The 14,577-nt window shown below is 38.8% G+C and overlaps 1 protein-coding gene across 1 annotated transcript in view; it reads left to right on the forward strand.

The window, feature by feature from the left end:
- Positions 1-7,049, forward strand: part of zfpm1 (zinc finger protein, FOG family member 1) — a 111,303-nt gene extending 104,254 nt beyond the window's left edge. Inside the window, exons 7-9 of the mRNA XM_073850422.1 lie at positions 1,446-1,676; positions 1,782-2,009; positions 2,763-7,049. Of these exons, the coding sequence (XP_073706523.1) occupies positions 1,446-1,676; positions 1,782-2,009; positions 2,763-5,107 (2,804 nt within the window). The 3' untranslated portion in view covers positions 5,108-7,049. The remainder of the gene's footprint in view (positions 1-1,445; positions 1,677-1,781; positions 2,010-2,762) is intronic.
- The last annotated feature ends 7,528 nt before the right edge of the window (positions 7,050-14,577 follow it).

The following is a 14,577-nucleotide window of genomic DNA, read 5'->3' on the forward strand; positions in this document are numbered from 1 at the left end:
ACTAATCAAAAATTAAATTTTGATATATTTATGGTAGGAAATTTACTAAATATCTTCATGTAACATGATTTTTACTTAATAATATCCTAATGATTTTTGGCATTAAAAAATATTGATACTTTTGACCCATACAATGTATTTTTGGCTATTGCTACAAACAAACCCATGCTACTTGAGACAGGTTTTGTGGTCCAGGGTCATAAATGTTAAAATAAAGAAACACTGTACATTTGATTTGGCAATGAGGCTAAATTTGAACCACAGTTTAAGTATAGGATACATATTTGTTTGCATTTAAAAATAAAGACATTAGTTCAGCCATCAAACAGAACAACAAAATGATTTTTTTTAAGTTGAGCAATGCCATAGTATTTTGACATGGGGAAAAAATGACACACCTTTCCCATTTAGGTTGCTTGTCATTTATGCCCACCATCAGTAGGTGGCAGTGTTGTGTCAGTTCCCCAACAGCTGCAGAGTTAATTGGCTGGTACAGCCCTCTCCGCTATATCTAAACTGCATGAAGAGTGGGAGTGGACATAGACATGCCATGATGAAGACGTGAATAAACACTGTAAAGGGCTAAAGGGTAAAACATGATCAGCCCAACTTTGTGCTTCCCACTGCATTAGCTGGGTGGATAATTGGGATGTGACGGCCATTGTCAAATATAGCCTGTTCAACATGTGCCCTGACACCAGATCGGCCCGATTACGTGCACACACACTCTTGCACACATCACAAACTGGCTGTGCCCGTTGCCTTGGAGATGATGGAACAATTCTGATTGCCTTCTCTGATTTATAATTGTGTGTGTATTATGTTTGTGTGTGGCTATATATAAAGTGGATGCACTACTAAACATTGAACATTCAACATATGATTAAATGCATGAAGTGTACTAGTTAGAATAAATGTGGCCCTGGACCACAAAACCAGTCATAAGATTTAATTAAATCTGAAAAGTGAATAAAAAAGCTTTCCTTTAATGTATGGTTTGTTAGGATTGGACAATATTTGGCCGAGATGCAACTATTTGAAAATCTGAAATCTGAGGGTGCAAAAAAAAAAAATCGTCTTCAAAGTTGTCCAAATGAAGTTCTTAGCAATGCATATTACTAATCAAAACTTAAGTTTTGATATATTTGCAGTAGGACATTTACAAAATATCTTTATGGAACATGATCTTTACTTTATCCTAATGATTTTTGGCATAAAAGAAAAAGCGATCATTTTGACCCATACAATGTATTTTTAGCTATTGCTACAGATATACCCATACTAATTAAGACTGGTTTTGTGGTGCAGGGACATAAATGGGATAAATAGCATATCATAAAAAACATTATTGTTGAGTTTTCTAACTAATTAAAGTTTTATTTGTATTATCCAACATCTGTTAGCATTGTTCTTACATGTCGTATTTTGTGTGTTTGTATGCGCAGAAGACATTTTCCCTTGTAAAGACTGTGGGATCTGGTACAGGAGTGAGAGAAATCTCCAAGCCCATCTTATGTACTACTGTGCAAGCAGACAGAAGCAGCAGACCTCGGCCTCTCCTCCACAGGACAAGCCTAAAGACTCGTACCCTAATGAGAGGCTATGTCCATTCCCGCAGTGCAACAAAAGCTGCCCCAGTGCCAGCTCTCTGGAGATCCACATGAGAACACACAGTGGTGAGACACTTTCCTGACAGCTGAAATGGACATGCTTGGTTTTAGCGAAGTGTCCGTTATGTCCAATTTGTAAGTAATTATGTGTGTCTGTTAATGTGTCTCTAGGAGAGCGTCCATTCGTATGTTTGATTTGCCTGTCGGCTTTCACCACTAAGGCGAACTGTGAGCGGCACTTGAAGGTTCACACAGACTCGCTGAATGGTGTGTGTCACGGCTGTGGTTTCATCTCCACAACTCGAGACATCCTGTATAGCCACCTGGTCACCAGTCACATGGTTTGCCAGCCTGGCTCTCACAGTGAGGTGTACTCACCCAAGCTGCCTATAGCTGCAGGTAACAGCTCTAAAATCTCAACTATGCAGATCACAAACAAATCCAGTGCAAACATAGTCTCAATTTTGCAGAATAATACCTCATACTTTTAGTTATTCTTTAAATGAAGAGATTAAAAGATTAGTTCACTTCCAGAATAAAAAAATCCTGATAAATGACCCCATTGTCACCCAAGATGTCTTTCTTTCTTCAGTTGCAAAAAAATTAAGTTTTTTGAGGAGAACATTCAATGATTTTTCTCCATATAGTGGACTCCAATAGGGATCAACAGGTTGAAGGTCCAAATTGCAGTTTCAATGCAGCTACCAATGGCTCTACATGATCCTAGCCGAGGAACAAGGCTCTTATCTAGCTAAACGATCATTTTTCATTTTTAAACCACAAATGCTCGTTTTGCACCAGCCCTACCTTAACACATTGCATAGTCACGTTGGAAAGGTCACGTGTGTTGTAGGTGGATGTACCGACCCAGTGTTTACAAGGCAAACGTGCAAAGAAAGTCCAAACACCCTGTACATAAAAGGTAAGTGTGTAAAGCCTCATTGAAACTGCAATTTGGACCTTCAACCTGCTGGCCACCATTGAAGTTCACTATATGGACAACAATCCTGGAATGTTGTCCTCAAAACTTTGTCTGAACTATTCATTAGATCTGCTGACCTTTAAAAAACATTTTAGACAAGTATTCTTAACCATAAGATTTAAAATAGTCAACCTATATCTGAATGTCTGTCATTTCTTTCTTTGTGCTAGGCTTGAGTCCAGGAGACTCTGGCATTGTTCTGAAATGTCAAGTGTGTGGCTACTCCGCCGACACACCCGCCCTACTTCAGCAACATGTCCACACACACCTAGAAGTGAGGGTTCCAGCTGAGAGGAGCCCTGCGCCTCGCCAGAGCAGTCCTTCTTCGTCTGAGCTCCCAGAGACAGAGCCTGCTGCCTGCGTGCCACGACCGGACTCCTCCAGCCCAGGAGCCAACGGCAGCTCGGCTTCCCAAGGCTGCAGTCCAGTCAACCAGCTCAATATTAAAGAGGAGCCACGTTCAGACTATGAAAATGACTCGAAGGAAGAAGAACAGGTGGGGAGTCCTCAAGGAAATGCTGCAGAGGCAAGCTCTTCTCAATCTACTTCACCCAAGAGCCCTACAGTGGTGGCGGTTAAGACAGAGCCAGCAAGTCCCACTCCAGGTTCCAGTCCTGTACACCCTGGAACAGGAGGTTCGGTTCTTCCTGGAGGTGCAATGTTTCTACCACAGTACATGTTCAACTCTGAGGCTGCCATAATGCCACAAGCATCTGAGATCTTGGCTAAGATGTCTGAGATGGTACACAGCAGGCTTAAACAGGGACAAGCACCAGCAACTGGACAGCAGAACTTCTATCCACCAGGTTCTCCGGCTAGCGTTCCCAAAGGAGCCACTTGCTTTGAATGTGACATCACCTTTAACAACATCAACAACTTCTATGTCCATAAGAGGCTTTACTGCTCTAGTAGGCACCAGCAAGGTGAGACAGGGGGTGTGATGAAGGAAGGGGCGGTCACAGCAGCTGCTCCTCCTGCTGCTCACGCAGCTTCACCCCAGGCTAGACCGGTGAGCCGCGCAGCTTCTGCCTCTCCTAGCTTCCCTGACCCTGCACCAGGAGGCACAGCCTCGGAGCCCAAATTAGTGGAGGTGAAAACTGAGGATACAGGTCTAAAAGACACCACCTGCTCATCATCCTCAGAGGGAGAGGGACCTGGGGGAGGGCAAGCCAGTGAGGGCAGCCAAAGTCCTAGTGGCTCCGCCGAAGACCAAGAAGATGATCCCACTCGCACCTTCTGCCAGGCCTGCAACATCCGATTTAGTCGTCACGATAACTACATCGTGCACAAACGATTTTATTGCGCCTCGAGACATGATCCCTCTAACCAGAGGTCCAATTCTGGTAAAACTGCCTTTCTTCCCCAACCTATCCGCACACGCAAGCGCAAGAAGATGTATGAGATTCACATGGCTCAAACTGAGGCTTTGGCCAATGCCACCGCTTTGCCAGCAGCAACAAGTCTGGGGGTGAAACAAGAGGGCCCTTCCATTCCTCCACTGCCCCAAGTGTCCACCCCAACACGCAGCTCAAGTCCTGAAGGTGATGGACCCATCGACTTGAGCAAAAGACCCAGACTAAGAGAAAGCCAGAGAGGCGGCAGCATTCCCGCTCTGCCCCTTACTGACTACCACAAGTGCACCGCTTGCAGCATTAGTTTCAACAGCATTGAGAACTACCTAGCCCACAAGACCTACTACTGCCCTGCAACTACCCTGCAACCACACACCATGGAACAGCTCAACCGGTTAAAGAGACCTGCTTCCACTTCGCCGAAGAACCGAGCCGTGGACTTGCACCCTGATGCCAAAGGGCCTCCAACAAGTAAAACCGCAGCGGTTCTGCATCCATCCACCTTGCCTAGCTCTGATTCTACTCCTCCACATGTGCAGGGACCAAAGACCCCTAGCACCTCCCCGGTGGTGTGTCCATACTGCCCTCCCAACAGACCGCTGACCTGTGATCTGGTGGAGCATTTTAAAACAACTCATGGTCTGGTGCTCACACTACAACAACATCCCGAGACCCAGTCCTCTGGAGTAAGTCCTAGTCCTAGCCTTAGCCCACGGGATGGAGCTCCTCTCACGCCTCCTAAAAAACCAAGCTCTCGGCATCGAAAGGACTGCTTGAATGGCCGGAGCATCAAGGTGGAAGCAACTTCTCCATCCTCACCAGTGCTTAATGGAAGTCCGCAAGAATCCCAGTCTGTGGGGTCTGGTTCTCCAAAAACCGCACCTCCTGCCCTATCCCCTACAGGAGTAACTGTGTCACCTGTGCCTGAAGCGCTAAGAGAGGTGGGCCAGCTAGGCCACACCCCATTACCCACACTCCTCCCTGAAAAGGCAGGCCTTGCCCACACAACTCTACCCATGCCTAAAACACCCCTTGCCTCGCCTCTGCAGAACGGGAACAGCCGCTACTGCCGGCTGTGCAACATCAAATTCAGCAGCCTCTCCACTTTCATTGCACACAAAAAATACTACTGTTCCTCTCACAGTGCCGAACATGTCAAGTGAGCCCTCTACCCTAGCCATTCCTCTCATGCGTACCAATTGCCAATTACGGCACTGCCCGACCTGATCTGGACAGCGGGACTGTTACTAGCCAGATACGGACGTCTAAACGCTGACTGCGTTATCTGGTGTTGTTACTAAGGTAACTTATCACACGTTATGGGTCAAGTTTGTATTACACTAAGATGAGACTACCTGCACACAGAATGTGCCCCACTGACCTATTCCCTCATCCAACATGCAGACTTATTCATCTGTGAGTTTATCTTGCCCTTTAATTAGCTTTGAAAATGCTGTTTTAATCACTCCTGTTTCATTTTAATCAATGATGGCATTGTAAAGTTTGTTTGTCTGAGCCATTTTTGTTTTGTTTTAAGTCGCTGATTTGGGGTTAATTCTGACCCCACTTGTGGAGGTCTTGATAGAACCCCATTTGCAGATTTTTGTCAATACACTGACTCAAAAAAAATGGAGTAGAAACTGAGTAACCCAGTTGAAATTGGTGTCACTTGGTTACCAGTTCAAGATGAACGTTTTCGAATGATAAAAAAATGTGAAGAAACTATTTATCATCTGTCATCGTCATGCATTTAATGTGAGTTAAATACTTAAATACTACCTAGTTTCTTTTGAGAGAAAGCTTTGTTTTTGTTTTCATACTGTCAAAAGGAACCATTTCAATCTTCAGTGTGGTGTTTTTCTTAGTTCTTGCATATGAAAATGTGTCATATTTTAATTTTTTGCATCAATCATTGGGACTTGAGAGGAAATTCTGTAAGTGTTGGTCTAGTGAGAGAGAAGAAGACGGCACATACTGTACTGTCTCAGTATTTGTTCATGGCTCCCAGGCAGACATTTTCCATCAGATGGATGCGCATTACGGATCTAAGGACTGTCTTGGGGTTGTAGGGTTTGGATTTCGAACAGTGTAAGATGTTTGTTGTGTCTACTCACCAGCTCACCTCGTCTCTTCCCAAACACAAAACTTTCACTGAGTTCAAATCCATAACCCTTTGGACCTGCTGAAAAAGTGCCATCTGTATACTCTAGACAAACCATCATGGACATGCAAAGAAAGGCATGTTTGTTTGGTCTTTTTTTTTCCCTGTTTCTTTTTAACCTCGAAATGAAGTATAGCATAGAATAGATTCATATCAATGTCTTGCACACTGTTTAATGATGTTGAAGGCCACTGAAAGCAAGAGAATTTGAAACTGACTCATTGCTCGTATTGCTTCTTTCTTAAACCGGCAACCCAGTGTCGCTCTTGTCCTTCTCTGGTTCGTTCTCCCTTTCTCGATGATGACTCAGTGATGTTTTATGCTCTACATGTGCGTGTATGTTGAAAAGAACAGCGTCATGCAATCTATCCTCCTGTGCAGGCTACCTTGGCAAAGCCTTAACAAAGACTCTCGTCAAGACGTCTGAAACAACGGGTCACTTACGTCCACAATGCTCGTCACTCTCTCCCACAAAGTGGACTTTGTGTATGTTACCAGTGGTGTTTCCCCTTTCCTGTGTTACAAAAAAGCAACCTCAGTCGTCTCTGCGGTAAGAACAGGAACACGGAGGACCACGTGCAAACGAGAACAGTTTAATTTCTCTATGCTGTCGTGGGTTTGAAACGGTGCTGCACCCGTCACGAACTCACACAGAGGCGTTTACAATTGCATTGTTTTATCATTTAGCGACTGTCGCAAGTCCAAAAGACCAGTGCTGAAATCTTTGACCTTTCTGGATCCCTTTTCTATTGCACTGTGTTGTACAAAAAATGCTGAATGTTTTAGTTTTAGAAGCTTTTTTGTATGTATTTATGTTTTTACAGCACTTTTCCTTGTCCAAACTTCTCCCCGAAGGACTTACTTGTGAATTTAGAACATTCTAAAACAAATGAAAGGTAATTAAAATACTTTGTGAATAATTAAAAATGTTGATGGAAAAATAATGAATGTCAACCCTTTTCCTTGTTTTTTTTTTTTTTTCATTTTTTTTTTTTCATTTCAGCTACAAAAAGTTCCACTACACACTTGTCCAAACTATGCATGGGAAATAAAGAGTCCAAAAGGACATTCAAAGTGCAAGAGAACTTGTCGTACTTTTCTCTCTCTAAGTAGTTTGTAGACTGTGATGCAACATTCTGCATTCTGGGAACTTTGCATACCATTGTTTTTTTATTAAGTGATTTATTTGTTTTTCTCTTTGGCTCAGCCGTTTGACACACAATGTTTGGTGGTGTAATGTTCTTTCATGTGTATAAGAACACATGATCAAAGGGATAGTTTACGCAATTTTTTTCGTGACAATATTTATTTTGAAAAACATCCAGACTGCTATTTCTAGAGTAGTGTTTTTTTTTAACTGTCAAGTTCCATGATAGCAAATTAAGGCCCATTTAGAGGCCACAATGCGAAATACACTGACGGAATCAAGGAATCCAGTCATAAAAAACTGAATTTACTGTATAACGCAGAATGTCATGGAATTTGCTGAAATTTTGAATAACTTTTCAGCCGTTGCCGCCTCAATATGCAAGTACAATCTCTAGAACTGCTCTGAGAGTCACTTCATGAGCATTTTACCTTTTCTTGTGAGAAAAACTATCTACTATCTACTAAAAACAGCAACCCGTCAAAATAAAAGTTTGGTTTAACTTGAAGAAACTGTGACAGAAATATATTACTTGATGTAAAGACAATACTACTACTAATAATAAAATGATTCAAATATTTAAAAAAAATATACCAGAAAATTCCACGAAAGCAAATTAGGTCCCATTTAGGGCCCTATGATTTCGACAATGCGGAAAATGCTGACGGAATCGTAAAATCCAGTCATAAAAAATCCAAAATTTTGCACATAAAAAACAAATAAATACGACCTCACATTTTTAATATATATAATCAATTAATTGGAAATGCATTTGATTCTCAAAATGTAATAAAACCATTCAAATGAAATAAAAAATAATGTAAAATTTGTTAAAAAAAAAAAAAAAACCATTTCAAATGGCCCTAAAGTGTATTTTTTGTTTTTAAAAAAGTGTACATTCCATGATTTCAATTAATTAGGCATGCTTTCTGGTTAATAATTCTTAAATGTAATCATTAAAACATTAGAAAAAATTTTAACGGAGAAAAAAAAAATGAATTTGGGAAAAAAAATTATTTGGGGGAAAAAGAAAACACATTTCATAAGGTAGTATGACCAAAATCTGAGTCATTATTAACTGACTATCTTTTAGAACTTGACCGTAGGAAAAATCTTCATCCACTTTATTGAATAGAAAAGAATCGCATAAATGTTCCAAAAATCAGTCCTTGATTTTTTTTTTTTTTTTATACACACAAAAGAATACTTGAACAGCTCTGATGGATTTTTATAATACAGTCTTTGTCTCTGCTAACAGGAAGCTCATGTCAACCTTGAACTGATGTTCTGTTCTACACTACAGACGGCATACAAGCAAGTTCACGCCATTATTTACAATGACAGAATGAAGGTTGTTGTACAAGGTGAATTATTTCTCATTTCCCCTACACTTTGGCCATTATTGTGTGTTTCGTCAAGCCTTCTTGATTTATAAAAGTATTGCTCACGCAGCCATTCCAGAGGCTGCAGCATGCTTTTACAGCACACTCGCTAAAGCCGAGCTGTAATTATCTGAATAAAGCAAAGCTTTCTTGACTTAAGTATCAAGGCTATTCCACCCCACTCTTTAAAAAGACTGCTGGATGCCTAAACCTGTGGATTATTCGTCATTGTGACTTCATTACCCACTCTTTAACCAAAACACAGAGAATTTTTTTTTTTTTTGACATCTCATATTATTAATTCAAGGTTCTGCGCTTGTTTTGTCATCAATTGAGCCTGAAGAAAAATCTCTGATGTGTTTTTATGATATTAAGTTGTTGGCGAAACCGTGTGGAGAAAGAAACGCAGGCGTGATGTTTCACAAAATGAGCTTTAGGGAATAAACTGTTTCTTTTAGAATTGAATAACGAATAACTTGTGTCCTGAGGGAGCTAAGGGCAATTTTACCTTTCAGTTTTCATGGTCAGAATGAATGATATTTAATGAAAAGGTTTTGTTGAATAGTATTTAAAATCCATTAGATGTTCTAATGGGCATAATACATCACAAATTGTAGAGGTGGATTCTTGAATGTTCCATTTCTGCATAATGATGCACAATTCCTGCTAGAATTGAGTTATTTAGCATACTTGCAAAGATAGAGAGGTCACAAGTCATGCTACAGCATTAATAGAGGAGGTAACAATAGGGTTTAAACAGAAGCAGTCCTTGACTCCTCTTAATTCATGGTATAAAAACCTTGCTCCTTGCTGTTCACCCTCTTCATGAATGTACAAGGAGGCATTTTTTTTTTTGTTGATAATCCAATAGTAGAATACAATCATATCTATAAACACTCATTTTCAAGGGTTAAAGTGTAGTCCTAATTTAAGTGCATGAAGTGATGCAAAAATAGGTTACGAAAGGGGTTTTGCAGCAATGCCAAAGAGGAACCATTTTGGGTTTCCCAAGGAACCTTTTAGTTCATAAAAGAACCATTTTTTATTAGTGTGTAGAACATCTTAAAAATCAAAAGAACCTTTTTCCACTACATAGTGAAACGTTCGTGTGATGGAAAAGTTTTATAGAAGTGAAAGGCTCTAAAACAACCCAGCACTGGGTAAATATTGGACAGAACACATACTGGGTTATTTTGACCCGGGTGGTTAGGTTAAAAGTTTTTACCCAGTATGCTGGGTTGTTTTATTTAAGTCAACTATTGTTTAAAATGTATTATATTGTTACACATTAGAGTGCAGGTTTATTGCTTCCTCTACAGGAGAGAGCGGTTCTCAGTGCCAACGATTTGGTGCACTTTGTCAGTGAAATAAAGGTTTGTATACATTTTATTTCATTTATAAAGTCTTTACTGTGCTATAAATAATATATTTTTATGCAACCCAACATAAAGGGACGAGATGTCAGTCAGCTGCATCAGCAGTGATAGTTTTGTATGATGGAAACGCCTTTTGCCTTGCATAACATATAACAAATACTTATTGAACAAGTTTAAATTTATGTAATATTGTAAACTATGCTGTAATGTGAGTGATTTTTCATTTCTAGCCCATTTTAGTCAAAGTCAAAGTCAGCTTTATTGCCAATTCTGCCACATGTACAGGACATACAGAGAATTGAAATTGCGTTACTCTCAGACCCTTGGTGAATACATTTTTAAACAATAGTTGACTTAAAACACTGTTGGGTAAAAAACATTAAAGCCAACCAGTTGAGTCAAATTAACCCAGCATGTATTCTGTGCAATATTTACCCTGCACTGGGTTGCTTTTAACCTAGCATTTTTTTTTTTTTTTTTGAGTGTACCTGAAATCAATGTTAGTCCATAAATTGAGGCAAAAAATAGGTTCCAAAAAAGGGGTTTTACCACAGAGGAACCATTTTGGTTTCCTCAAAGAACCTTTTAGTTCATAAAAGAACCATTTTTTTCTTAGTGTGAAGAATATCTTGAGAATCAGAAGATCCCTTTGCCTTATAAAGAAATGTTTGTGTAATGGAAAGGTTCCATAGATGTAAAAGGTTCTTAATGTATATATTTTTTTTTTAAATGCTGGGTTAAAAATAAGAATATATAGCAACCCAGCGCTGTGTTAATATTGGACAAACCACATGCTGGGTTACTTTGACCCAGCAGGTTAGGTTAAATGTTTTTACCCAACCCAATGCTGGGTTGTTTTATTTAATTACAAATTATTTTATTGCTACACTAAATAAATCAAAATAAATGCTGGGTTCAGCCTTCTGGTCATTTTATTGGGTTGTTTTAAATATTTTTACTCAGGTGCTGGGTAGTTTTTCTGCACTTAAAAAAATGCTGGGTTATTATTTTTAACCGAAATGCTGGGTTCAGCTTGTTGGGTCATTTTATTGGGTTATTTTCAAAAATTTTTTACCCAGGTGCTGAGAAATTTTCTGTAACTAAGCTGCTGGGTCATTTTAATATTGGGTTATTTTTTCTACCCAGCTGTTGGGTTAAGCCTGTCTCCGACGAAACAACCCAGCTGTTGAATTACAGCCAGAGTGTGGGTTTATTGCATCCTCTACAGGAGCGAGCGGTTCCCCGTACCTCCGATTTGGTGACATAAAGGTTTGTATACATTTTATTTCCTTTATAAAGTCTTTTCTGTGCTGTAAATTATATGATTTTATGCAACGCAACATAAAGGGATGAGATGTCGTCAGCTGCGTCAGCAGTGGTCGTTTCGCATGATGGCAACGCCTTTTGCCTTGCATAACATAAATTGATTTTATTCATTATAATACTGAATTTAATTGAATTTGATGTTAAAATATGTTATCTATTTGCAGTACTGTTTATTTATGGGCAGGTTATGGAGTCAGTCTAGCATATTTCAGCTACGAGTGAAATGCAAGTTGGCTGAACGATTGAGAACGGATAAATACACTTTTAAATGTTAAATTTTTTATTTCTAAAATGCTTGTTAAATGTTGAACACTATGCTGTATTTATCCAAAAAAAATCAATTTGTCCTATATTTTTGTCCATGGGTGTTCTTGCTTAATAATAAATGCTAATCTTTGTAAAAAAAAAATCCATTTCCAGCCCATTTTAAGCCAGCAATATAATAATTTTTAAACAATAGTTGACAACGCAGTATGTTGGGTAAAAACATTTAACGCAATCAGCTGAGTCAAAAAAGCCAGCAAGTGTTCTGTCCAATATTTACCCAGCCCTGGGTTGCCAAATAACCCAATTTGGGCTGTTTTTAACCCAGCATTTTTAAGAGTGTAGCTGAAGTAAATGTTAGTCCATAAAGTGAGGCAAAAATAGGTCACAAAAAGGTTTTTTTTCCACAGAGGAACCATTTTGGGTTGTTTTTAACCTAGCATTTTGGAAGTGGTAGGTTAAAATAGGCTGGAAATGAAAAATCACACACATTTATTATTAATCAAGCACACCCATGGTCAAAGATATAAGACAAATTAAATTTATTTGGGTGAATACAACATAGTTTACAATATTAAACTTGTTTAACAAGCATTTTATACATAAAAAAATTAACATTTAAAAGTAGCATTTTAATTTAAGTGTATTCAACCATTCTCTGTAATCCCTTTTCACAGATACAGTGCTAATTCTCGTGTTGAATTCTGTGTTGTGCTGAATTCTGACCTCTGCCAGATTAGTAATATAATTTACAGCACATTAAAGACTTTATAAATGAAATAAAATATGTACAAACCTTTATTTCGCTGAAGAAATGCACCAATCAATGGTGAGAACCGCTCTCTGCAGAGGATGCAGTAAAGCTTGCGCTCTGACTGTAACTCAACTGCATTTACCAGCTCATAAAACATACTTACCTTGATTCATTCATAGTCAAGCATGTCTATAAAACAGAATAAAAGAGGTTAGGGAGTCATGACCCAGAGGTCTCCTCTTTAGGGACAATAAGAAGAACCTGACATGTTTTTCCTTGTACCGGTTTTCAAAATCTCATTTAAGATTCAGTTAACGTATTTCCCATTTATCGTAGTTGTGACCCATATAGATCTCCCTTGGAATGGAGACAAAGATAGAAAATAGAGTCTGTCTGTGCAAAATACACCAATCAATAAAAAAACTATGAAAACAAAGCTCACCTGTAGTGCAAGAATGCAATTTAGCACAGCATGTAACAGACAGTGATGATTATAATCAAGTGGCACATGTAATCAAGTGCATGTTCATAAAGGTCAGATTATCTTTAGGTGGTCATAATTCATGCTTTTAGCATCTGGCGGTGGTTCTTTTTTCCTTTTAGTCGTCTGAATGCTGTAAAATGGCACAGCCTTTAGTGTGACAGCTGGCAATGCAGATAAAGTCAATGAATGCAATTTCAGATGTGTATTCTCCAGCCGGTTTCGAATTTTCTCAATGGCTTTTCAATCATGTGTCGTGATGTTGCTGTACCTGTGTCAGTCTGCACGAGTTGAACCTTCCCAAAAAAAAAAAATACATTAAAATTGAGGTGCTGTTTTGAGTGGCATTGGTAACATCCAAGTCAGGTGGTCTATTATTCTGAAGTACCCAAAGCAGATAGCTGTCCACTTTGGCATCCTCAATACACGTCAAGTGTCAGATCTTCTGCAACCTCCCCTGGCCTTTGCTGAGCTCATCTCTGAATATGCTTTGGCACCATTTTATTTCATCAGTGTTTTTCATTTTCATAATGATTCTAGAGCTGACAGCAATAGTGGAGATAAACAGTCATATCCTTGTCCATGGAAATGCTCTTTGACTTTTGTTACAGCATACTTAACTATAAAAACAGCAACAACAAAGATCAGAATTCAGCCTTTCTTCCACTTCTTCCCTGATTATTTTTACACTCTTTCTCTAACCCTTCTGGGCTGGAAGTTTAGTGATAGGGTCAGTGACCCTTGTTTATTTACAGCGACTTGCACTATTCCTCTCTCATTTTCTTTCTTCACTTTCCTTTTCATAGTAGCATGACTCATCAGAGCGTTCACAGAAAAGCACTGGAGAAATTGGGATGAGCATGTTTTGAACTTCAGTGGGGCAGGCATATCTCAAGATAAAAGGTAAATTGTCCAACAATTTTGGGGAGTAACTAACTAAAAGTTGTGATGCGACAAACCTAAACACATTTTTCAATTGAGGGTTTGCACTTACGTCACGGTTTGGTTGGTTACCTGGATGCGTGGCCATATTGAAGATACTTGGATGTAAACAACAGCATTGATTGCACGGTTAATGAACTATTGAATATGTTCTGATCATTTATGCTGCCTAAACCACAGAAAAACCATGTGGATGCTGCTAAATCATATAGAAAAGGACTTAGTAAGCAGGAAAGGGTGCAATCTTTTGACAAACTAAAGTGTATAGGTGGTAAAGATACATACAAGCAATATTAATTAGGATATTAGCCATATTTCACCTACCTGATCTGGAAATGATAAGAACAAACACGAATGTTGTCAAGAATCTTGCCCTTGAAATCCTGGTTCAGTTTGGCCAACCACAAACGCCTTTTGTTCCTCAGACAGTTTTTGCACTCTTGTCCTTGATTTGTTTTTTTTAACTTTTGGCAGTCTATAGTACTCCAAATGTTTTTCCCCGGTTCAAACGATAAGCACAGCCCAAAACATTTTGAAATATTTTTACTATTTAAAATAACTGTTTTCTATTTGAATATATTTTAAAATGTAATTTTTTCCTGTGATCAAAGCTAAATTTTCAGCATTACTCCAGTCTTCAGGATCACATGATCATTCAGAAGTCATTTTAATGCTGATTTGCTGTTCATAAAGTTCAATAAAGTATACATTTATTATTAATATTATTATATTATTATTATTATTATTATTATTATTATTATCATTATTAGCAATATTTAAAACAGTTGAGTAATTTTTCC

The sequence above is a fragment of the Garra rufa genome, chromosome 11, assembly GCF_049309525.1.
Source record: "Garra rufa chromosome 11, GarRuf1.0, whole genome shotgun sequence".
In the NCBI taxonomy this organism is placed as follows: domain Eukaryota; kingdom Metazoa; phylum Chordata; class Actinopteri; order Cypriniformes; family Cyprinidae; genus Garra; species Garra rufa.